The 25041-nt window shown below is 41.2% G+C and overlaps 1 protein-coding gene across 1 annotated transcript; it reads left to right on the top strand.

The window, feature by feature from the left end:
• Window positions 1-2015: 2015 nt before the first annotated feature.
• On the top strand, window positions 2016-24170 carry LOC115211139. The gene is made up of 7 exons (XM_036502333.1): window positions 2016-2076; window positions 13033-13128; window positions 15634-15702; window positions 19715-19772; window positions 21889-22011; window positions 23971-24068; window positions 24140-24170. Exons 2-6 carry the CDS (start codon window positions 13049-13051, stop codon window positions 24031-24033), a joined length of 393 nt encoding a protein of 130 aa, XP_036358226.1. The 5' UTR covers window positions 2016-2076; window positions 13033-13048; the 3' UTR covers window positions 24034-24068; window positions 24140-24170.
• Window positions 24171-25041: the final 871 nt, after the last annotated feature.

Raw genomic sequence — 25041 nt, 5'->3', positions numbered from 1 at the left:
TCTTCTCTTATCAACTCTTGTTATCTACATTTCTATATCAAAGCAGATTATTAAACAAACATGATAAAACATGCCTTATTAATGACACACCAAAACTCACCATCAAACATGAGATGAGGGAGTATGCCACAGTGAGGCAACATCACAGCATAGTATTATCCAGTGTATCACTTTGTAGCATAAAAAAAAAATAATAATAATGAAATTATTGTATACAGTGCTCAGATGCACCACAACTTGTCAGAAAGTGCATATAAAGTACATGCAGTAATGTAGAAATATCTGGAAAGCGAACAATGTATGAGTCAGATACATGCTTGTGTGTGTATGGAGGGGAGAAAATCAAGTGTAGTGTTGGCGAATCTCAGGAAGCATGGAAGTTTTGAAGGATGCAGTGCTCCGACAACTAACAACTGATGCCGGCAGTTTGTTCCATGCTTCAGCAACTCTCAGCGTGAAAAAATGTTCCCTGAAGTCATGGGAGCTGTGCTGTTTTCTTACTTTGTAAATATGTCCACGGGTGTTAGATGGGTGGAGTTTGAAATGGTGCTCAGAGTTATTGTTTGTACGATGGTTGATAATTTTATGGGTGTCTGCCAAGTCAGCTGCCAGACGTCGGATTTATTCAATAGCAATGTGATCATCACCGTAAAGAGTGCCACGTATTGAACATAGAATGATATGTTAAGGAAATTATTGGTTATGTTTTAGCATTCAGGTGAGCAATGTATATGAAATGTCTCTGAAAATTGTGGAAACCGGAAATGAAATTGGACGTTAATTTTTCTATGGGGAAACCATAAACATTACTCTCTCATTTCTTCTCAATAAATCTGAGGTATTGTAACCAGGTAAGATATTTTTTGTTCTTCCTGTATAATTCCATTCACATTTTGATGACCGCATTTGATAGCATAAAAGATGCACGGGTATAGTAGACTCATAAGAATTTCAAGAAGCAAGACCAGGGACAAAGTTAGTTTATGAGAGGCTTTATTTCACATATAGGACCTAAGGTGACTTGAGACATATTTCACAAAACAAAAGTGTTTCTTATATGCCATCAAATACCATCATTTATGGAAATATTAAATGGAGCCAGGATTCCGAGTGGTAATTTCTTTTTTGAGACATGTTTCTTGGAGTGAATTCTAACATATAAAACACTTCAAACTAATTCCAATTTTATTTTATTTATTGTGTGACTACTGACGTTGGAAAGTTGTCTCTAAACTTTCTCTTTCATAAAAAATGCATTTCGTCCGATTTGACTTCCTGAATTCAAATTCCACCAAGGTCTACTTTGCTTTTCATTCTTTCAGGGTCGACAAAATAAAGGTACTTTTTGTTTATCTCACCCCCATTAAAAACTGGGTTATCTCCCCACTAAAAAATCGAGTGGCGACAAGAGATTGGATTAAAAGAGTTTAATCCTTTTGATTCAATACTTCAACACAATGTTGACTTTTGGCCTTCTTAATAGGAATGGAATGATTTGTTATAAAAATGTTATTAGATTCAGTAAGATGTTTAATTTTTTTCAGTTTTCATGTTTATTAACTTTTTCAGATTTGTATGATTTATTATAAAAAATATCATCAGATTCAACGTTTAATTTTCTCACTTTCCATGTTTATTAATCTTTCTTTTTTTAAATTGACGGTTAAACAATATTTTAGTTGGGGGAGATGACCAAAAAGTAACAAAACAAGCAGACCCTGTACCAAAATTTGAAACCAATAGTTTGCACATGTCAGTTCAGTTATAATAATAATGAAATTATTGTATACAGTGCTCAGGTGCACCAGTAGTGAGCGACTTGGAAAAAAACCAACAAAACTTGAATAGTTCTAAGTAGAGAAATTTTTGGTAAACTCAAACAAATTAACGTGGAAAGAAAACGTTTCTGTGGAAGACGGGAAGAATCAAGACTTGTTCGTTACACAGCGATGCCTCGGTGTTAGCGGAAATGTTTAAACAGTTAATTGTTTACATTATTCACCGGCTTCGTTACTAAGTAACGCTCATTCATTATGCATGTCGCGGTTCTGTTTGCTTAAAGCGAAGCATTTGAAGGTAATTCAATTTAAAAGTATGGAATTATTATTATTTTTCTTTTTTATGTAACACTGGGGTTAAAAACATTACAATGACGGACTTTGGCTATTGTTTTCACCATTTAGTAACAGAAAAAAGACAGCGCTTATGGCTTTTATATTCAGAGTCCCCAAGACTGGAAGAGAGACAGCAACAGAGGCAGAAACAAATAAACAAGAAAGCTGACTTTGAGACATGTTTCTTGGAGTGAATTCTAACATATAAAACACTTCAGACTAATTCCAGTTTTATTTTATTTATTATGTGACTACTGAGGTTGGAAAGTTGTCTTTAAACTGTCTCTTTCATAAAAACTCCGTCAATTATTTCGAATATAATCCTTTTAATGCAAAGCATAAAATATTATCGCATTTTACTCTTTTACTTGTTTCAGTCATTTGACTGCGGCCATGCTGGGGCACCGCCTTTAGTCGAGCAAATCGACCCCGGGACTTATTCTTTGTAAGCCCAGTACTTATTCTATCGGTCTATTTTGCCGAACCGCTAAGTGACGGGGGCGTAAACACACCAGCATCGGTTGTCAAGCAAACACACTATATATATATATATACGACAGGCTTCTTTCAGTTTCCGTCTACCAAATCCACTCACAAGGCATTGGTCAGCCCGGAGCTATAGCAGAAGACATTTGCCGAAGATGCCACGCAGTGGGACTGAACCCGGAACATGTGGTTGGTTAGCAAGCTACTTACCACACAGCCACTCCTGCGTTACTGAATATTATTTTTAATAAATTTTCCTCTCTGGCCGAACTGGTTGTTGTTCAGTCCCATTGTTATCCACTTGGTATTCCGTTTTTTATTCGGACATAAGTATACCTCGAGCTATTTAATCCAACATGTCCATTTTTTTCCTTTTAAGGCGGTAGGGTGTGCTTAAACCTTTGCCTCTCGTGTCTCCTGACACACAGGATATATCTTTCCCCGTTGTCCATGTATCATTCTTGATACACATTCCCATTTTTTTCTCTCAACTACGGAGTAACTCGGGACTTCTGAGAGGAAAGCTTCATATTTCTGTGGACATGAAACAGGAGCTGACCAGAAGTCTGAAAACAAGCATGGACCTTTACGACAAACTTATGAAATTGTTTCGGACAAGTAGAGGGTTAAGAGAGCATTGCTGTTTATTTATTTAAAGCAAACGACCACATAGACGCTCTTTCACATTGGTTCACTGCATTTTTAGCTGTTCACTTTTGTAAAGGAAACAAAAAAACAAGTCATCTCTCTCTCTCTCCATGTTGTCCGGCCACACTTTGCGTAGACACGTGTCACTTAGACTCTTAATGTTTCGGTTACAGTTTCTGTTTTCATCAAAATCTCCTCTGCTGGGTGTTAGTAATACCCTCGGTTGAAACAAGAATTGTCAAAAGTCAATGTTTCAACTTAAGACGCATTATTTCCTTTTTTTCTCTTCTCTTTTCTAGTAAGATTGCTGGTGGGGGGGGGGACAGTACCCATCCCCTCCCCCCAAAATATTGTTACGGTAAGAAGTTCATACATATCTCCTGAAATCTCAAAATTCTTTTCCACCTCAAAACTTTAAAGGGCCTTTAAGGGCAGAGGTATCTCTTTAGTTCCATAATTGACTCGTGTCTTCTGTTACAATTTCATTCGTCTTGGTAGGATTTTGAGTTCTTTAGAAATTAACCCAATCACACAATTCTCCAAATTCATCATTGTTTTAACATCCACTTTTCTATACTTGCATAGCTCAGACAGAATTTGTTGTAGATCTTCTCTGACTAATGCCCTTATTGTCGCCAATTTTCTGTTGCTTCAAAGTGAAGTAATAGTTTCCCATGGACAGATATGTTTTTCCAGAAGATTGTAAAGGAAGGACACTGCTTATATGACAGTGCATTCGCTTTTTTACAACTACCACTAGATGTCAAGACGAGGGGATACAAACACACAGACATATATCCATGCATGCATGCACACGCGCACCATATACAGGCACAGGCATAGCCATGTGGCAAGAAGTTAGCATTCCAGCCATGTGGCTTTGAGTTCAGTCCCACTGTGTGGCACCTTGAGCAAGTGTCTTCTATCATAGCTGTGGGTCGACCAAAGCCTTGAGTGGATTTGATAGACAGCAACTGAAAGAAGTACATCATATATATATATATTGTTTTCGTATACATTTGCTGCTTTTTTTCCAAGGAATCTAGTGCTCTTAGCTTAGTTTTTCCTTGGAGCTGGCCAGACTGGAGCAATCTCAAGTATATAACCAGCTGAAATTTGCAAAGATAATCTGGAACTCAACTGAAGAAAGAAACTATGAATGACCCATCCTTGTATTTTCTTGTCCCTTTTTTTTTATCACCTAGCTGTCTGGATGTTTTGCATTCTTGTCCCATTTTTTGTATTCCTTTATTTATATATATATATATATATATATATATATATATTAAAATAAGCGTGCAGGTAATACCAGACTGACTGACTTTCTGCTTCAACTTAATTGCCTAATTCAACTGAATCTTAATTATTTCTATTTATATATAAAGGACAGAATGGTGTTAAGGGATCTCCCGACATTGGGCTTCACAGAGAGAATGAAAAGGGACTGAGAGTGTTGGTGGTTTGCTGTGCTTGAGAAGACATATCAAGCTAAGTAAAACCATGGCTGTCCTTACAGGAGGGCATGTCCCCTAAATCCCTCTTCAGCTGAGTGATCTGAATCTTGTGGGCTCATGGGTGCCGGGGCCACATAAAGAGCACCCTTGCCATGTAAGAGCACTCTGTAACATGTTTGGCATTAGGAAGTGCACCAAGTGGTGGAGACCATGCTGAGTAAGATTGGAGTTTGGTGCCGTTGTTAGCTTGCCAGCTCTGGTCAAACCGTCCAAACCATGCCAGCATGGACAATGGACGTTAAATGATGATGATAATGATGAAGTGCCTGTGTGTTACTATCTCTTTACCGTGATATTTCATCATGGTTGTAAATGAGTGTTGCTGTCATGGTTGCAAAGTGGACTTTTAAACCACACAGTCCTGTCTGTGCCTATATGTTAAATTATTTGAGGCAAAGGGTGGCGAGCTGGCAGAAACGTTAGCACGCCGGGCGAAATGCGTAGCCATATTTCGTCTGCTGTTACGTTCTGAGTTCAAATTCCACTGAGGTCGACTTTACTTTTCATCCTTTTGGGGTCGATAAATTAAGTACCAGTTACGCACCGGGGTTGATGTAATCAATTTAATCCATTTGTCTGTCCCTGTTTGTCCTCTCTGTGTTTAGCCCCTTGTGGGTTATAAAGATATGTATATGTTAAATTATTTGAGGCACAAGTTATTTTGTTAACAATTGCAGCGTGGAAGGTGTTTGTAAGCCATTTAAGAAACACACAAAAGCCGTTCGATTCACTTCAACATTTAAGTTTAATTTGTCAAAATATTTTCGTCGCTATAACTGCAACCTGTTCACTGACAAAAATCCGTGCTGCATCAGTGAACAGGTCGCGGTCTTATAGCGACGAAAATATTTTGATAAATTAAACTTAAATGTTGAAGTGAATTGAACGGCTTTTCTGTGTTTCTTAAATGACTTACAAACACCTTCCACACTGCAATTGTTTTTGTTTCAGCACACGATCTCGGATCAAATCACTTGCTATGCAAGAACATCTCCATTATTTTGTTAAGTACAACCTAAAAGTTAAGTGACTTCAATAAACTTTCAATTATTTATCCGTTTTATCTATCTATACAAGGGGGTGATGAGATGTTCTTGGTTTTAAGGGTAGAGCTGTTACCTTTACAGGGAGGTAGGACAAATATTTAGGAGAGGGCCTGCAAAAAATCTTTATGGTATACAATATAGCTTTCTCTTTTTTGTCGATTTAATGCATGGTAGCAGCTTCTACAGTTTATTTTGGTAAAACTGAAGCATGTCCGGTCATGTTCCTTTTTTTTGCAAGGCTGAGAAGTGGTGGAAATCCATGGTGAGATGAAGAAAGTTTTGAAGAATGGCTACCCACAATGGAAATCTGGGTGTCAAGGTTTCAGACTGGTCATTTTGAGGTCACAGATGAACCCTGGTCAGGAGGGCAGCCAGCTTCTGCAACCACAGAGTACAAAGCCGACACTGTACATCTCATGATTTTTGAGGACTGCCAGAGTCTCAGCTAAAGCCATGATTGGAACTCTGGGGATTTCCTGCAAAGGAGTTGGCCATATCATTCACAACATTCTGGATATGAGAAAACTTTCGTGAAAATGGGTGTCAAAATGCTTGAATGCAGATCAGAAGCACATCAGACTGACAACATCAAGGAGATTTTGGACTGGTTTGCAGTGGGAGAGGCTGGTTTTATGGCTCTTTAATTCACCATAGATGAAACTTGTCTTCATCATTATGATTGTCAGACCAAGCAGCAATCAATGGAGAGGTACCAATAGTTGGGCTTTTTCTGCAGCTGAGTGAACTGGAGCAACATGAAATAAAGTGTCTTGCTCAAGAACAATACACAGCCAAATCCAGGAATCACTCACAATCTCATCATTGTGTGCCTGATGCCCTAACCATTGAGCCATGTACCTTAAAAAAAAAAATATATATATATATATCATCATCATCATTGTTTAACGTCTGCTTTCCATGCTGGCATGGGTTGGACAGTTTGACTGAGGTCTGGTGAGCCAACGGCTGCACCAGGCTCCAATCTGCCCTGGCAAAGTTTCTACAGCTGGATGCCCTTCCTAATGCCAACCACTCTGAGAGTGTAGGGGGTGCTTTTTATGTGCCACCAGCACAGGAGCCAGTCAAGCAAGCCTGGCATCTATCACATTCGGATAGAGCTTTTTATGTGCCACCGGCACGGGAGCCAGTTAAGGGGTACTGGCATCAGCCATGTTCAGATGGTACTTTTTACGTGCCACTGGCACAGGAACCAGCTAGGGGGTACTGGCATCTGTCACATTTGGATGGTACTTGTAACGTGCCACCAGCATAGGAGCCAGTCAAGGGGTACTGGCATCAGCCATGTTTGGGTGTTGCTTTTTGTGTGCCACTAGCATGGGAGCTAGTCAGGGGGCACTTGTCACTGCTCCGATACTGGTTTTTACTTGGCTCAACAGCTCTTCTCAAGCATATCATATTGTCCAATGCATCAGGGGTATTCTTAAATGGGCTGGACATGCATAGCAGCAATCTCACTTTAGTTGCCAGGTCTTCTCAATCACAGCATATCTCCAAAGGTCTCAATCTGATGTCATTGCTTTACTACCTCATCCCTTGTTTTCCTGGGTCTACCTCTTCCACAGTTAGGGAGTGGCACTTCCTCACACAGCTGTCCTCATCCATACATAATACATGACCATACCAGTGCAGTCACCTCTCTTGCACACCACATATGATGCTTCTTATGCCCAACTTTTCTCTCAGGGCACTTACACTCTGTTGTGTATGCACACTGACATTACACATCCAGCAGATCATACTAGCTTCATTTCTTTCAAGCTTACGCATGCCCTCAGCAGTCATGGCCCATGTTACACTGCCGTGTAGCATGGCAGTTCACACACATACATCATACAGTCTACCTTTCACCCTGAGTGAGAGGCCCTTAGTTGCCAGCAGAGGTAGGAGCTCCTGAACTTTGCCCAGGCTATTCTTATAATAGCTGCTACACTCTTGGAGCAATCACCCCCACTACAGACTTGGTCACCTAGGTAGCAGAACCTATTAACTACTTCTAGTCTCCCACCCCGACATGTGATGGAATCAGTTTTGTGTACATCTTCAGTGTTTATTGTCCCAGTGCATCTGCCACACACAAAAACTATCTTCCCAGTCAACCTTCCTTTCATATTGCTGCACCTTTTATGTGTCCGTAGTTTACACTGGGTACATCATATGGAGTTTCTACCCATGCCTTTTCTACAGATTGAGCAGGGCCATCTACCTCAAGGGGATTGTGATTTGTTAGCCTTCCTACTTTCTAAGACTTTGGTTTTTGCTTCGTTAACCCTGAGGCCCTTCAATTCTAGATCTTGCTTCCACAGCCTAAACTTTGTCACTAGTTCTGGCAGTGACTCAGCTATTAGAGCAAGGTCATCAGCATAGAGGAGCTCCCAGGGGCAACCTGTCTTGAATTCCTCTGTTATTGCCTGGAGGACTATGATGAATAAGAGGGGTCTGAGGGCTGATCCTTGGTGAACTTCTGCTTGGAATTCTCCACTATACTCGTTGCCAACCCTCACCTTACTGACAGCATCCCTGTACAGGGCTTGTACAGTTCTTACCAACCACTCATCTATCCCCAGTTTCTGCATTGACCACCAGATAAGGAATCGGGGAACCCTGTCAAAGGCTTTCTCCATGTCAACAAAAGCCAAGTACAAAGGTTTATCTTTGGCTAAATATTTTTCCTGCAGTTAGCTTACCAGAAGTATAGCATCAGTGGTGCTTCTGCCTGGCACAAAACCAAACTGCATCTCACCTAGACTGACTCCGTCCCTAATTAGTTGGGCTATTCTATCTAATATTTTCATGTTATTCTTTGTAACTTATATGCTTTAGGCTCCAGCATTTCAAAAGACTTATTTCATACACACACATATATAAAATGTATGTGTAACAGGATCTGGAATCGGTATCACTGAAGGGGTGTCCGATCCGATCCCGTCACATTCAATTTAGTTAGATATAACAGACAAAGTCAGGTTATCTGGGAAAGACAGCAAATTGTTGTTTATTACTCGTGATGGTGTGCGTATTTTCTGAGGGGAAACGACAGCCGAATCTTTGTACTGCTTCTTGTTGGTTGATTGAAGTGATTCGATGTGGTCTGTTGCTAAGCCGGTGTAGAGTTCTCAGACTACCAAATGCATGTCTGTTCACGAGGGCTGAAAGCGCCAGAGAGAGTGAATGAGTGGACTGTGCCTTAGGGATCAGTTTCCCGCACATGCGCATGGGGAAGACTTCCGGTGGCCACCCGGAAGTAGTCCCATTCTGCGCATGTGCGCTGAACCTTACACAGTAGCGTCACTACATGGCTCCCCCTCGAGTGCGGAATACGAAAACAAGAAAATTTGTAGTGGTGCTGCAGAAAAACAGATGGCTTGCCGATCCCAACAGAAATTTGAAAGAAAGTTAAATATAAATTGTCTTTGAGAGTTTCTTGGGCCAATGCACTGTTCTGCCCGATCTTGTAACATACGGTGTGCTCGGGGCACCCGTTGACGGTGAAGGCAAAGGTGTCTGTGCAGGTGAAGGTGTTGTTAAAGGTGCATAGGTGGGTGTGGCAAGGTTGTCATCAAAAGATGAAGACGTCTCAAAGTATGCTTTCTTCAGTCGGTCCACGGAAACGGTCTCCGAATGACCATTTATTTCAATGGTGAAAACCTTAGGTGTGCGAGAAAGCACACAGAAAGGTCCTTTATAGGGAGAAACAAGTGGTCCCTTGACAGAGTCGTCCCGAACAAAAACATGCGACCAAGTGTCCATATCCGGTGGGAGATGGGATGGTGGAGATTGTTTCCTGGGAACCATGGGTGGAAGATTTGAGAAATATGAACGCAGTCTGGCGACATAGGTCGCCGGATCATGGGGCTGGGCAGTGTCTGGCACCAACATCGTACCAGACAATGCCAGTGTGGTACCATACAGTAGCTCTGCAGAAGAAAACCCCAGGTCTGCCTTGACAGCAGTGTGACAACCGAGAAGCACAATTGGCAGAAATTCAATCCAGGACTGTGGATTTGAAGAGGCACGAAGAGCGGCCTTGAGCTGTCTATGGAACCGTTCAACTAATCCATTAGACGCTGGATGATAGCTGGTAGTGTGGATATGATGCACACCTAAAATGCGTGACAATTCGCGAAATAGCGAAGCTTCAAACTGACGTCCACGATCAGTAGTCAATCTGGATGGGACTCCGAAACGGGAAATCCAGTTTGAAACGAAGGCTCGCACAACAGTCTCAGCAGAAATGTCTGCTATCAGAATGGCTTCTGGCCAGCGGGAGAAACGATTGACACAAGTTAACAGATAAGAAAACCCACGACTCATAGGCCATGGTCCAACCAGATCGATGTGGACATGGCGAAAACGGGCCTCCGTAGGGGGAAAATGTCCAAGCGGGGCATGAACGTGCCGTTGAATCTTGGACCGTTGACACTTGGAGCAGGTGCGTGTCCAAGAAGTAATAGTGTGACGTATATTCGGCCAGAAAAACCGAGCAGTGATCAGCTTAAGGGTGGCAGCGATGCCAAGATGTGATAAGGAGTGCAGTGCTTCAAACACTGAGCATTGATGATTCTCAGGCACGAGTGGCCTGGGAGAAACAGTGGAAGTATCACAGAGAATGGTGCCTTCGGCTGACGGAAGCGGAAGGTAGGAAAACTGGCAACAGGAGAACTTGGGAGAAGTTAAGTCTAACGACGCCAAAGGTGGCTGCTCGTGCAAGATGGCAGTTAAGTCGATAGCAGCAGGAGACGAAAGGGCACAGACTGGAAGGCAAGAGAGAGCGTCAGCAGGAATGTTCTCTTTTCCAGGTATGTGTCGAATGTTACTAGTGAATTGAGAGATAAAATCCAGGTGCCGGAAAGCATGAGGCGAGAGTTTGTCCGTTTTTGAACACAGGGCAAATGTAAGGGGCTTGTGATCCGTATAGATCACAAAATCTCGCCCTTCAAGTTGATGCTGGAAATGACGAACCGATAGATAGATCGCTAGGAGCTCACGGTCAAAGGTGCTGTATCGTCGTTCAGCTGGTTGCAGTTGGCGGGAAAAGAAAGCCAGAGGTCGAGTATGATCATCCATTGTGTGTTGTAACACAGCGCCAATCGCAGTGTCCGATGCGTCTACAGTCAAAAAGAGAGAAGCACCAGGAACCGGATGTGCAAGCAAAGAAACAGAAGCCAGCTCCTTCTTAATGGACTCAAAGGCTGTCAGTGCCTCAACAGAGAGGGTGACTTGACCGTCCTTTCTAGGAGTGTCCTTTAATAGCCTGGTGAGAGGAAGTAGCTTATCTGCACAACCGGGAATAAAACGTCTGTAGAAATTGATCATCCCTAGATAATGCCTGAGCTGGTGCAAGGAAGTGGGAGGTGCGATGCGTTGAATGGCATCGACCTTTGATGACAGAGGGCTGATTCCACTCGAATCAATATGATGGCCTAGAAAATCTAGAGAAGAGCGTCCGAAAACACAATTGTCGGGATTTATGCGTATACTATAAGCGCGAAGACGCTGAAAAAGCTGAGAAAGGTGCTGGAGATGATTTTCACATGTGTCGCTCGCAATGAGTATATCATCGACATAGGCAAACACAAAATCAAGACCGCGGACAACCTCATCAATGAAACGCTGGAAAGTGCTGGTAGCATTCCACAAACCGAAACTCATATACAAAAACTCAAAACACCCAAAAGGGGTAGTGATCTCAGTTTTCAGAACGTCGGCTGGGTTAACCGGTATTTGATGGTACGCACGTATAAGGTCGACCTTCGAAAAAATGGTGCAACCATGGAGAAAGTCCTGTAGATTTCTGATTGGATACCTGTCGGCTATTGTTACGGCATTGAGGCGTCGATAGTCTCCTATGGGGTGAAAATCAGACTCGCCCTTTCGCGCCAAATGAAGGGGAGACGCCCATGGGCTGGTGGAGGGGCGTATAAGGCCAAGTTGAAGCATGTGCTCAAACTCGGCCCTAGCCGTATTTAGTCGGTCAGGCGCAAGGCGCCGTGGGCGCGAAAATACAGGTGGCCCAGTGGTGGTGATAAAATGAAGGGTCGAGTGGGTAGGCTTTTCCGGTTGAAAGGCAATGTCCACTAGCTCCGGAAATGAGGCCAAAAGAGAGTGAAAAGCGTCTCCATAGGTGGCAACAAAGAATGTCAGGCTAAGGACCGCATTGGTGGAACTCCCAGTCGGCGTAGAGAGCGACGTCGTGCTATCAAGAAGCCTCCAACGCCTGACATCCACCAATAGATTAAACCTATCCAAGAAATCAGCGCCGAGAATAGGATGCGGGATGTCAGCGATGACGAAAACCCATTGAAAATCTCGACGAAGGTTGATGTCGAGGCGCAGCGAAATCTGACCGAAGGTGGTGAAGGGAGACGAGTCAATGGCATGCAAGACAATTGAAGAGCGCTTGGGCTTGTCTGCAGTCAGACGAAAGGGCCAAATGCTGCAACAAGAGCCGGTGTCCACCATGAAAAATTTCTTCGACACCAGATCTTTTACAAAGAACACACGATTTTTGGGAAACGAGAAGGAAGAAGGTGACGTGCTCACCTCCTCCGGATTTAGTTTCCCAAGGGCTGGAAAGTGCACGGCTGGGTACACTGTTCTGCCTTTTCGGCATACTTTGAATGGTACCAGCACCAGCCGGAACGAGAAACAGAGTCACTCTGACTACGGGAAACAGAGCCACTGCGACTACGACTGCAAGGTCGGCGCCCAATCGCACGATGGAGATGGTCCCGAAAATTCTAATATTTTATTGGCCATCGTGGCAATCTGGTCTACTGACACAGACTCCAGTGCCGTCGCCAACATTGTCTGCACGTGGGCAGGCAACCTGGAGAAGAATATCTTCCGCAAGAGTGGCACATCTGCTGCATTCCCGCTTAGCTCCCTTAGGTGGCGCAGGAACTGGGATGGAGTCCTGTCCCCCAACTGTTCGTCGGCCATTAGTTCATTAAATTGACTCTCCTCCGACCGCGTGTTGCGGCGGAGGATTTCGGCCTTTACTGACGCGTATGTGGCGTCAGGGTGGGGACTCATTATGAAAGCGCCAGAGAGAGTGAATGAGTGGACTGTGCCTTAGGGGTCAGTTTCCCGCATATGCGCATGGGGAAGACTTCCGGTGGCCACCCGGAAGTAGTCCCATTCTGCGCATGCGCGCTGAACCTTACACAGTAGCATCACTACATATGTATAATGTTTTATTCTCAGGTGAACTCATTTGGAAATGCCTCATCCATCCTCTTTGAGCAAAAGCTCTTTATCTCGGAGCAGATTTGAATCACAACTCAGAAGCATTGCAATACAGTATGTATTTTGTTATTGTTTATTAAACTTTTTTCTCTTGTTACTTTCAGAACCTTTAAATGTTGTTATTGAAAGGCAAGGTTGGCAGCATTGGACAAATGGTTCTGTAGCATTTGGTAATAGTTTTGAGTCCAATTTCTTCTGGGGTTCAATTCACCTCCTGTCTTTTTACACTTGATAAGTATCATTTACATGCTGAGGGCTATTTGCAACCTTATACCAATGTAAGAAATCTTGCTTATTAAGAGCAGAGGGAAGTTGGTAACAGAATCGTTAGAGCAATGATCAAATGCCTTGTTGCACTTAGTTACATCTGTTTATGTTCTGAGTTTAACCCTTTTGATACCAACCCAGCTGAAACTGCCTCTGACTCTGTAGTACAAATGACTTGTTTTCATAAGGTTTGAATTAAAATCTTCCACCAAACCTTAAACTAAGTTATTTTACTAAATGCTTTGTTACACTTAAAATTAATTGAAAGAAACGCAGAGCATCTCAAAATAAATACGGTGACAAAAGGGTTAAATCTTGCTGAGGTCAACTTTGCCTTTAATCTTTTTGGGGTCGATAAATTAAGTACCACAGTTCTATGTTTAAGAGATGAAGAATTACGTACATTATTTACATTTGACAGATATTCGTCCTCATCTTGGTTGTTGATAACACGTTTCGGTTGATTTACCCTTCAGCCTTCATCAGGTGTCTTGGGGAAATTTCGAACCTGGGTTCTCATTCCTAAGGTATTTTTCGATGTTGTTGTTGTTGTTGTTATTATTATTATTATTATTATTATTCAGGTCACTGCCTGGAATCAAACTCGGAATCTTGGGGTTAGTAGCCTGCAATATACCATATGCCTACGTGCATATGGCATAGTGGCTGGTAACCCCAAGATTCCGAGTTCGATTCAAGGCAGTGACCTGAATAATAATAATAATAATAAGATGGAAAAATTCCTTAGGAATGAGAACCTAGGTTAGAAATTTCCCCAAGACACCTGATGAAGGCTGGAGGGTATATCAGCTGAAACAATGTACTAACAACAAACGAGGATAAATATCCGTCAAATGTAAATTAAGTACCTGGTATGCACTGGGGTCAATGAAATCGACTTGTCCCCTCCCACAAATTTCAGGCCTTGTGCCTATAGTAGAAAGGATTATTATTGTTATATTTCTGTCCTGAGTTCAAGTTCTGCTGATGTCAACTTTGCTTTTCATTTTTCCACAGTCAATACAACAGATCCTAGATGAACGATTCCAAATTTCTATGATTAGAAAGAATTATTCATCTTCTTCATTCAATGTCCATTTGCTCTGCTTGCATGAATTGGAGAGTTTGACAGGAGCTGGCAAGGCTGGAGAACCACACCAGGCTCCAGTTGTTTCTTTTAGCATGGTTTCTATAGCTGGATGCCATTCCCAACCACTTTACAGAATGTGGCACTGGCACAGGTGCCTTTTTTTATGTGACACCAGCCCACAAGACAAGGACCTCTTGGCTGAGAGTGAGATGTAGAGCACATGCTTTATCGCTTCCCCTGAAATTGCTGGTTTTGTGCCCAAATCTGAAACCATTATTATCATTTTTGCTTTTTGGTAGTAATAATGTTGACTTTGTATTTCATCCTTTCGGGGTTGATTAAAGAAGTATCAATCAAGCACTGGGGTCGATGTAGTCGACTCAATCCCTTCCCGCAACATTTCAGGCCTTGTGCCTATTGTAGAAAGAAAGAATTATTATCTTCCTACTCTTCTCAGGTGCTCTGCATTCATGGCCCAAGTTTCACCCCCGTGTGGCAGTGTGGCTGTTCAGGCCCAAACACAGCACAATCTGCCTTTCACTCTGACACAGAAGACTTTTGTTATCAACAGAAAAAAACAGCTCTCTAAACTTTCTCCATCTTGTTATTTACTTCAGTCATAATGGACTACATTGTCTAATGTGTGTGTATTAGAAAAGGCATCCAGCCGTAGAAGCCTTGCCGAAGCAGACACTGGACCCCGATGAAGTCCTTGGACCCATTGGATCCTGTGAAGCCATCCAATCCATGGCAGCATGGAACATGGATATTAAATAATGATGATGTTTCTGCTGTTTGGGCAGTAGGGTGGTATGATTTGAGGGATATTTGGCTGCTGTTTGTAGCATCATCATCATTTAACGTCCATCATCCATGCTGGCATGGGTTGGTTTGACCAGACCTAGGAAGCTGGAAAGCTGCACCAAGTTCCAGTCTGATTTGACATCGTCTCTATGGTTGGATGCCCTTCCTTTTATGCCAACCACTTTACAGAGCGTGCTGGATGTTTTTATGTGGCACCACCACGAGTACCTTTATGTGGTGCCACCATGAGTGCTTTACACCACCCGAGGGATCGGTTTTAACACTTCTGCTGCGGGGTCCCCTGCTTAGTTAAGAGGCCATCAGTCTCATTATCTGATGACATATGTTGGTTGTTGAATGTGTTTTTAGTTGGAATCTGAAATATTTGTATTTTGCAGACAGGCAGAAGATGAGGAAAAAATGAGAAACGAACGAATGAAGACAGAGAAATTAATTGGCCAGCTGAAGTAGGTGCTTCTTATTCTTTCATCACCATCTTCGTTATCATCAGTTTCTCTTACGTATTTGCTTTTTCCATGTTAGCAGGAGTTGCTCGAAGCTTGTTACAATTCATTTAATGGGTGGATGTCCTTGCTGTCACCATACTTTATGTCCAACTAAAATACTTAAAATGGCAACTATAAACACTGCCAAAACACAAACAAGAAGGTACAAATGCACACACACAATCACATCATCAGCCAGACTATGAAATGTTATGCATCACTGGTCACAATGCACTTTGCATCATTTATTTAGCTCTCGACTAATGCTACCTCCTTGGCTTGGTGAGCAGTCCAAAGTTCCCCCCTGATTGAAAGTCCATTGCCAGGCTATCTGTTTACAACCGAGTGGACTGGAGCAACATGAAATAAAGTATCTTGCTCAAGGACACAACACATTGCTCAGCCTGAGAATCGAAACAGTGATCTCATGGCTTAGTGCAACTAACCTCTGGGCTACGCACTTTCACCTATTTATAGATATGCCACCACTAAACACAACTTCCTCTCTGTGAATTGCCCCATAAAACAAGTTTGGAAAATTTATTAGGAGAAGCATTTACGCATAATATGAAAATTTCTTCCAAAAGGTTCATGTCATTCTGTTTTTTTAAGATTTTCTTTTCCTATAATTCAAATATTGTAATTCAATCAGGGATTTTGAAAAAAATAATCTTTTGCTTATCAACTACATGGTTCCAGGTTCAGTCCCACTGCGTGGCACCTTCAGCAAGTGTCTTCTACTATATCCTCGGGCCGACCAATGCCTTGTGAATGGATTTGGTTGACAGAAACTGAAAGAAGCCCATTGTCTATATGTATATATATGTGTGTGTTTGTCCCCCCAACATTGCTTGACAACTGATGCTGGTGTGTTTATGTCCCCGAAACTTAGCGGTTCAGCAAAAGAGACCAATAGAATAAGTACTAGGCTTACAAAGAATAAATCCTGGGGTCAATTGCTCGACTAAAGGCGGTGCTCCAGCATGGTTGCAGTCAAATGATTGAAACAAGTAAAAAGAAAAGGAATATATGGTGGACTTGCCTGACATAAATGAGAGACGAGCTGAGCAATTAGCACAAATGATTTGTTTAGAAGAGTGAATAAATGTTTTACTTGTACCTTAGCTCACTCCTCCCATCAAATCAATGATTGCCTGTACAGGTGCACAGTGTCCCGTGCATCAGGTATCAAAGTGGTTATAGAACAGTGTGAGATTGTGTTTTATTCAACGACAATGCACCACCTGCTCTGGGAATTGAAACCATGATCTTGTGACTATGAATGCACCACCCTGACCACTGGGCCATAACTTCTCAAAATATGTATGTGATGGACTTCCTCCTTATAGTTTCCCTGGCTACCATTTTCACTCGCAAGGTATCAGTCAGCTGGAGGCTTTGGTAGAAGACCCGTGTTCATAAGGCATAGTGAAAACATAGCTGAAAGTGACTCTATATATAGTATTTATCCATTCTGCCCTTGTTTACAGGATATTGTAGCTGTATTTGGGTATTTAACTGACAGACTGAGGGTTTAACTCTGTATATCAACTCAAAACAGACTCTGCTCTGTCCACAACACAAACTGTTTCCCTATCACTGATGCAGTCCTTATTCTAAGCAGTCGGGCAGCGTTCGACTGCTTTGTTTGTAGTGTTTATGTTGGTGAAGCACACTCTTCTTCTCAGTCTAGACACAAACCCCTCATGGGTTACTTGCTTATAAGGTCATCATCATCATCGCTTAGCATTTTCCATGCTAGCATGGGTTGGACGGTTCGACTGGGGTCTGGGAAGCCAGGAGGCTGCACTAGGCTCCAGTCTGATCTGGCAGAGTTTCTACAGCTGGATGCCCTTCCTAACAACAACCACTGCAAGGGTGCGTTTTACATGCCACTGGCACAGAGGCCAGAGGAGGCTGGCAACGACCATGATCACTTGGTGCTTTTTACATGCCACCAGCACAGAAGCCAGTCACCGAAAATTTTCCCCAAATTTTTTACGGAAATTTTCAACGAAAATTTTCCCCGAAAATTTTCACCGAAAATTTTCCCGAAAAATATTTCAAAAATTTTTAGCGAAAATTTTCTCAAATTTTCCCGAAAAATATTTCGCAAATTTTCCCCAAAAATTTTACTCAAAAATTTTTTAAAAAATCATGTCCAAAATTTTCACTGAAAATTTTCCACAAAAATATTTCGAAAATTTTGTCGAAAAATTTTTCCAAAATTTTCCCCAAAAATTTTTCGAAAATTTTACTCAAAAATTTTCACCGAAAATTTTAGCCAAAAATTTTTTGAATAGTTTTGTCGAAAATTTTCCACAAAAATTTTTCCAAAAATTTTTCACCGAAAATATTTCGAAAATTTTTGTCGAAAATTTTACCCAAAAATTTTTCGAAAATTTTCACCGAAAACTTTACCCAAAAATATTTCGAAAATTATCACCAAAAAATTTTCACAGAAAATTTTCACCGATTTTGACACCGCTGGCCTTCCATACTTTGTGATTTTGGCACCGCTGGCCTTGTGAGTTTTTGCAAAATTTTCACCGAAAGTTTTACCCAAAAATTTTTCGAAAATCGGCCATATTCGGATGGTGCCTTCTATGTGCCACCGGCATGGGAATCACAACTACAATTTCCATTTGATTTTGATGTGCTTGACTCAACAGGTCTCCTCAAGCACAGCATGTCGCCATACAATATGGTGTCTATTCCTACAGATGATGAATGTAAAGCTTTGCTCTTATTCAGTGAAAAAGTCTATTTAGCTCAGATCATCATCATTTAATGTCTGTTGTCCATGCTGGCATGGGTTGGACGGTTTGACCAGCACTGGCAAGCTGCACCAGACTCCAGTCTGATTTGGCAGGGTTTCTACAGCTGGATGCTCTTCCTATTGCCAACCACTCTGTGAGTGGAATGGGTGCTTTTACATGACACCAGTGTCTGCCACGACTGCTTTTACTTGGTTTCATGGGTCTTCCTCTCAAGCACGCCATAATGCCAGAGGTCTCGGTCAAAAGGGATTTTAATGGATGGTGTCCAACTTTGGTTAACCAGATGAGAGACAAATCTCCATCAGCTTGAGGTTTCATATTTCCACTTGTTAGCAACCGTTAGATAAACTTAGACCCAATGAAATGCCTGCAGTGGGTTTGAACTCTTAAACCATAACCTGTTAACTCAATTATTTACATTCGATGGATATTTCAGGCAGTGACCTGAACAATAATAATAATAATAAATATCAAAAAATACCCTAGGAATGAGAACCCAGGTTCAAAATTTCCCCTAGACACCTGAAGAAGGCTGGAGGGTATATCAGCCGAAACATTGTGTTAACAGCAAACAAGATATGGACAAATATCCGTCGACTGTACATAATTCCTCATCTCTTAAATATAGAACTGTATTATCTGTTCACTCAATACCCTATCCACTCAGCCATTTTCCATGCTGGTTGTGTTTTTCCAACTCTAAATACGTTCTGCAGGTAAGTAAAAGATGGAGGTACACCTGAAACGACTTTTGCATTTACTCTGAGACTCTTGACCTTTCTGTTATTTCTTCACAGTGTAGTGGAGAAGTGTTTGGTCAGTTGTGGCATTGGCTTTAAATCTTTCTAAGATCATGTTTACTGGTTTCAGTCATTGGACTGCAGCCGTGCTAAAGGACTTCCTCAAAGGGTTTAGTCAAACAAATTGATCCCAGTTCTTATGTCTTAAAGTCCAGTACTTATTCTATCAAACCCTTTTGCTGAACTGCTAAGTTACGAGGATGTAAACAAACCATCACCAGCTCTCAAGTAGCGATGGTGATGTAAACACAAAGACACACACAGATACGCAGTGTCAGAGGCCCTGCAAAGGGCCAAAGGCACAGCCTTTTTACCTGGGCAAAAGAAAGAAGAAACTATGAAATTTCTTGTTCCGTTTACCTGACGTTGTTCTTTTACCGTTTTCTCTTGTAGAGCAGCTGAAGCTAGAGGCCGACTACGTGTCATGCGGATTAGTTTCCAAACAGCGAAGGTAATTAAATTAAATTAATCATCATTAAATAATCTTCAGTTTGACATGTTCCCCTTGAAGCTATAAAAGCCAGATGAATAACATCCCCCCACCCCACCCCATTACAAGCCAGTAGTTATTTCCCGTTGATTTTCTAATGCTGGTTCCCATTTGGCCAAGTTGGTATGGCATCAGACTGGTAGCTATAGAGTCAGTAGGTCATACCTCATCCTTAGCATTGTTTTGAAGCTCAGAGACACTCGCTCACATCATCATTGTTAAACATCCATGTTCCATGTTGACAAGTCTTGGACAGCTTGGTGGGATCTGATGGATTTAAGGACTGCTTTGTGCTCCAGTGTCTGCTTTGGCATGGTTCCATTTTACCTATTTTTGTGGCACCAACACCCAGAACCATGTTGGTTGCCTCTTGAGAATTATTTCTATAAATCTATGAATTAATCTTGACTCTCCAGGTCAGCTATTTTGGGATTGTATTACAAAACACAGAAAAGCCAAAGAGAGATGTTATTTCAGAATAAAATACCACAAGTCACTTGCTAATCAACAACCTTTGTGTATCGCCATCTACGTGTGATACAGAGATGGCTACTTTAATCTAACACTGCATCAGTTATGTAAATTGGATTTCTATTGAGTCAGGCAGCTATTTACAACATTAGCAAATGATTTATTCACATGTTTCTATATCAGAGGAAAGGAATTATCTGTGAGTTTGCATCATTGAAAGGAGCCAAACTGCAACTGGCACTCTTACTGGCTGCTGCAACAAATTTTTGTCTCCCTCTGATATTTATTGTGTTTTTAACACAGATAAAAAAGATGTTATCTCAGGACAAATAACTCAGTAGCTGGCCTGTCAATGGTGTATATACATTTAGTATGAAACATAGATGGCTATTTATAGTCAAAATTGTTTGTAGTTGTTGAAATTTCTGTAACACACAACCTTGAAATGAAATGGTAATATTTTGAACTGAACATTATTTCATTTCTATTTTATTATATTTAAAAAAATGCAGAATATCAGAATTACAAATTACACCAACCCAAAAGTACTAACAGGTACATTATAGAATGTAATTCAGATAATGTGATAAAAAAATGTAAATATGAAATATAGCCCCACTGCATGTACCTTAACCATTTCATTATTGTATTTATTTTGAGATGCTCTGTGTTTCTTTCAATTACTTTAAATATAACAGTTATCATTCAGCTAGTGTTAGGAACATAAATTTTGACTAAGGTTTGGTGGAAGATTTCAATTCAAAACTTATGAAAACAAGACGTTTGTACTACAGAGCCAGAACTGGTTCAGCCAGGTTGGTAATGAAAGGGTTATGTCAACTCTGTAACAAGGTCTTATTTACAACTTGAGGCAGGTCAACAGAACAGTCGATGGGTCTTGTTTCAAGATTTTCCTGCTATATTTTGAGTATTTTAAGTTCCACTAACTTGTAAGTTTGCTAGAGACTCCATTAGACATCGTGTACTTGTTTGTTCTGCTTATTCAGCTCTGAATTCCTCTTGGCTTTTTAAGCTCCCAGGCCATATCCTAATGTTGAGGGAGGGTGTTTTTTAACCTTTTCCTGTCTGGTAAGTTACCTTCTGACCTCACTGGTGCCGGTGGCATAAGAAAAAGCACCCAGTCCATTGCTGTAAAGTGGCTGTTGTTGGGAAGAGCATCCAGCCATGGAAACTGTGCCACAGCTTACATAAGAGCTTGATGCAACCCTGAGGATTGCTGGATCCTGTCAAACCATTCAACCAAGACAGCATGGATTGGATGGTTTGACATTAAATGATGATGTAAGTGTTGTAAAGAATCTTCAAGTGTCTTTTACCAAATGCAAACATTATCTGATATAGAATGTGAGTCGGTTGGAACGGATGGATCCATTTATTACATCAGAAGTTGCCAGTCTACTTTGGACTTTACTTTAGGCTGGGTTGTTTCTGACAGTCACAAACAGTCCAGCCAGGGTTAAAAACTCTCAATCTTTGTTACAACAAACAGGTGTGTGTGTGTCCCCAACAAGTGAGAGAAAAGAGAGGGTAGTCATTCAGTGGAAATTCTTTTACTAAGGGAATTCAGTTTTATTTTTCTTTATAGACACAAGAAATTAAACACCTTATTGCCTGTCAAAAAAGTGCCCTGAAAGCTGTCCGGCTACAGGCCCTTGTCCCTCCAAAGCAAACCAAAGGAAACATGAAAGATCTTCTGAGCAAAGTCGATGTAAGAATTTATTTTTTTTGTTTCGTTTTCTTTTTAATATTTTAACTTTTAGCATTGTCATCGCATGGCATTGCTTGTGACTGAGTGAAACCCTCAGGTATTTGCATTCCTTGTTCACATGGTGACCATTTGCTCCATGCCTTGCAAAACAGATAAGGGCTAGCAACAAAATAAGAGTATCCAACTATCAAATATTACCTCCTCAGTCGAGTCCCTCTCTAACCCATACTAGCATTGGAAAAATGTATGTTAAAAAAAAAAAACGAACTAAAGAGGCTTGCACAGGTAGTTATCAGCTGATGTTTGCTTTGTCATATTCCAGTACCAAAGTTAAGCAGTGTCTCTCTTTTAATAGCATTTGACCCTCAAATTTTAAACCATTTCAAATCATCACCATCCTTTAACATCTGTCCATGCTGACATGGGTTGGACGGCTTGACCAGAGCTGGCAAGCTGCACCAAATTCCAGTCTGATTTGGTATGGTTTCTACAGCTGGATGCCCTTCTTAATGCCAACCACTTTACAGAGTGTTTGCTGGGTGCTTTTACAATGGCACTGCACGGGCGGCCCAGCATGGTAGTGCCATGACTGCTTTACACCACCAGAAGGATCAATCTTAACACTTCTGCTACAAGTTTTATTGAGCATGGCCAGGCACCAGGCAAATAATAATCTATAAATTCATTCAAATTCATGTTTGACAACAATGAATTTTAGAATCAAAACTTTGGCCGGAGTGGCTGTGTGGTAAGTAGCTTGCTAACCAACCACATGGTTCCGGGTTCAGTCCCACTGCGCGGCATCTTGGGCAAGTGTCTTCCGCTATAGCCCCGGGCTGACCAATACCTTTTGAGTGGATTTGGTAGACGGAAACTGAAAGAAGCCTGTCGTATATATGTATATATATATATGTGTGTGTCTGTCCCCCTAGCATTGCTTGACAACCGATGCTGGTGTGTTTACGTCCCTGTCACTTAGCGGTTCGGCAAAAGAGACCTGCTCGACTAAAGGCGGTGCTCCAGCATGGCCGCAGTCAAATGACTGAAACAAGTAAAAAAAAAGTTTTTTTTAATTTTTATCCAATCTGTTTGCAATATTTGTTGTGACTCTCTGATCTGAGGACCGATTCCACAGAAGTAATCTTTGTCTTTGAGGTTAACAAGAAACAGGTGCTGGTCCAGGGTGATGGATTGGGACAGATATCTTGCAATATCTGTTCTTAAAATTATTACTGCAATGTCTGTGACGTCACTGGCACCAAAGTGGAATAAATGTCAGTGGACTGGAGGGGGCTGAGAGGAACTTGCATGCAGGAACAACTGCTATCATCATCGTTTAATGCCCATTTTTCCATGCATGGTATTTGGTGAGGCAAAATCCCAATGACCAGATACCATTCTGGTTGCCAATCATCACCTTTTGTTATTCAAGGTAAATATGGCTCCGTCTTGGGACAGGTTTTCTATGGAAGAATACAAACGAACAACATTGCTTGTATGACAGTGATGCTCTTTCGCAAGACAAGGGTTTGTACGCATGTACACACTACATATGGATAGGTATATACATATGTATGTACATATACACATGCAAGCATGTACATGTATGTATAAGCATGACAGGCTTCTTTCAGTTTCCATCTACTTTGTAAGATCTATTACACAAGATTTTGCTTTTCTTAAAAAGAAACTTGCTCAAGCCTCTTTCATATACAAATCCATGGTTAACATTGACTTATTGAAACCTATCACAAATCAATAACTTCTCTCAACTTTTAATTTCCACAAATTGTTTTTCTTCCTATAATCCGTTGACATGTTTTCTAAAACTTCTAATTCTTAGAAGTTTTTTCTAGAATTTGTCACAGTTCCTAAGAATCTTTGATAAACCTGTTCCAGCCAGCCGCTCATGTTGTTGTGGTGTTTATAAACTGACTAAAAATTCTTTTTGTGTTGCAGAGAGACAGAGTTGAACTTTTACTAAATGATTATGAAGGTTTGCTAACCAATCGCACAATCTAACGGGGGAAGAACCGAACACAGCTAAGCCGTATTTTACTTGTGAAATTCTTCATAAAAGCTCTTGATGATTAATTGAATGTGTTAGTCTGTAAAAGTTAAAACTTTAAAACATCCAGTGACAATTAAAAATAACAACAGAAAAATATATATAAATGTGATTTTTTTTTTAGTTAGTTACATATCTAATGACCTGATCGGAGGTCGTGTGCTGAAACAAAAACAATTGCAGCGTGGAAGGTGTTTATAAGCCATTTAAGAAACACAAAAAAAACCGTTCGATTCACTTCAGCATTTAAATTTAATTTGCCAAAATATTTTCATCACTTTGAGACCGTGACCTGTTCACTGACAAAATTCTGTGCTGTAGTGAACAGATCGCAGTCTCAAAGTGACGAAAATATTTTGGCAAATTAAATTTAAATGCTGAAGTGAATCTAACGGTTTTTTTAAATGGGTTATAAACACCTTCCACGCTGCAATTGTTTACATATCTGATGTTTTGAAGAATAAATTCACTTTGTTCTACTTCAGCTTAAAAACATAAGTACCTACCACAAATAATGGATATTCTCTAGGTGTGTGGGGGAGGGGGAGGCATTAGCATTGTGAATATTCCACAGACATGTGTCATCATTTAACGTCCATCTTCCATGCTGGCATGGGTTGGACAGTTTGACTGAGGACTGGCAAGGTTTCTACAACTGGATGCCCTTCCTAATGCCAACCACTCCGAGAGTGTAGTGGGTGCTTTTTATGTGCCAACGGCCAGTCAGGCAGGCACGTTCGAATGGTGCTTTTTACATGCCACCGGCATGGGTGCCAATCAACCATAATGACGACTTCAACAGGTCTTCGCAAGCACAATTTATTGTCCAATGATTGAAGGGTACTCTTAAATAGGCCGGTTAAGCTGCACTGGCATAGGCCTCAGTTACGGTCAAGCACAGCATATCTCCAAAGGTCATGTAAGGCCCAACATTGGCTGTAAAATGATAATCCAAGATAATT

The sequence above is a fragment of the Octopus sinensis genome, linkage group LG4, assembly GCF_006345805.1.
Source record: "Octopus sinensis linkage group LG4, ASM634580v1, whole genome shotgun sequence".
Taxonomy (NCBI): domain Eukaryota; kingdom Metazoa; phylum Mollusca; class Cephalopoda; order Octopoda; family Octopodidae; genus Octopus; species Octopus sinensis.
The sequence above is the reverse complement of the archived record's forward strand: the minus strand, read 5'-3'. Positions and strand labels throughout refer to the sequence as shown.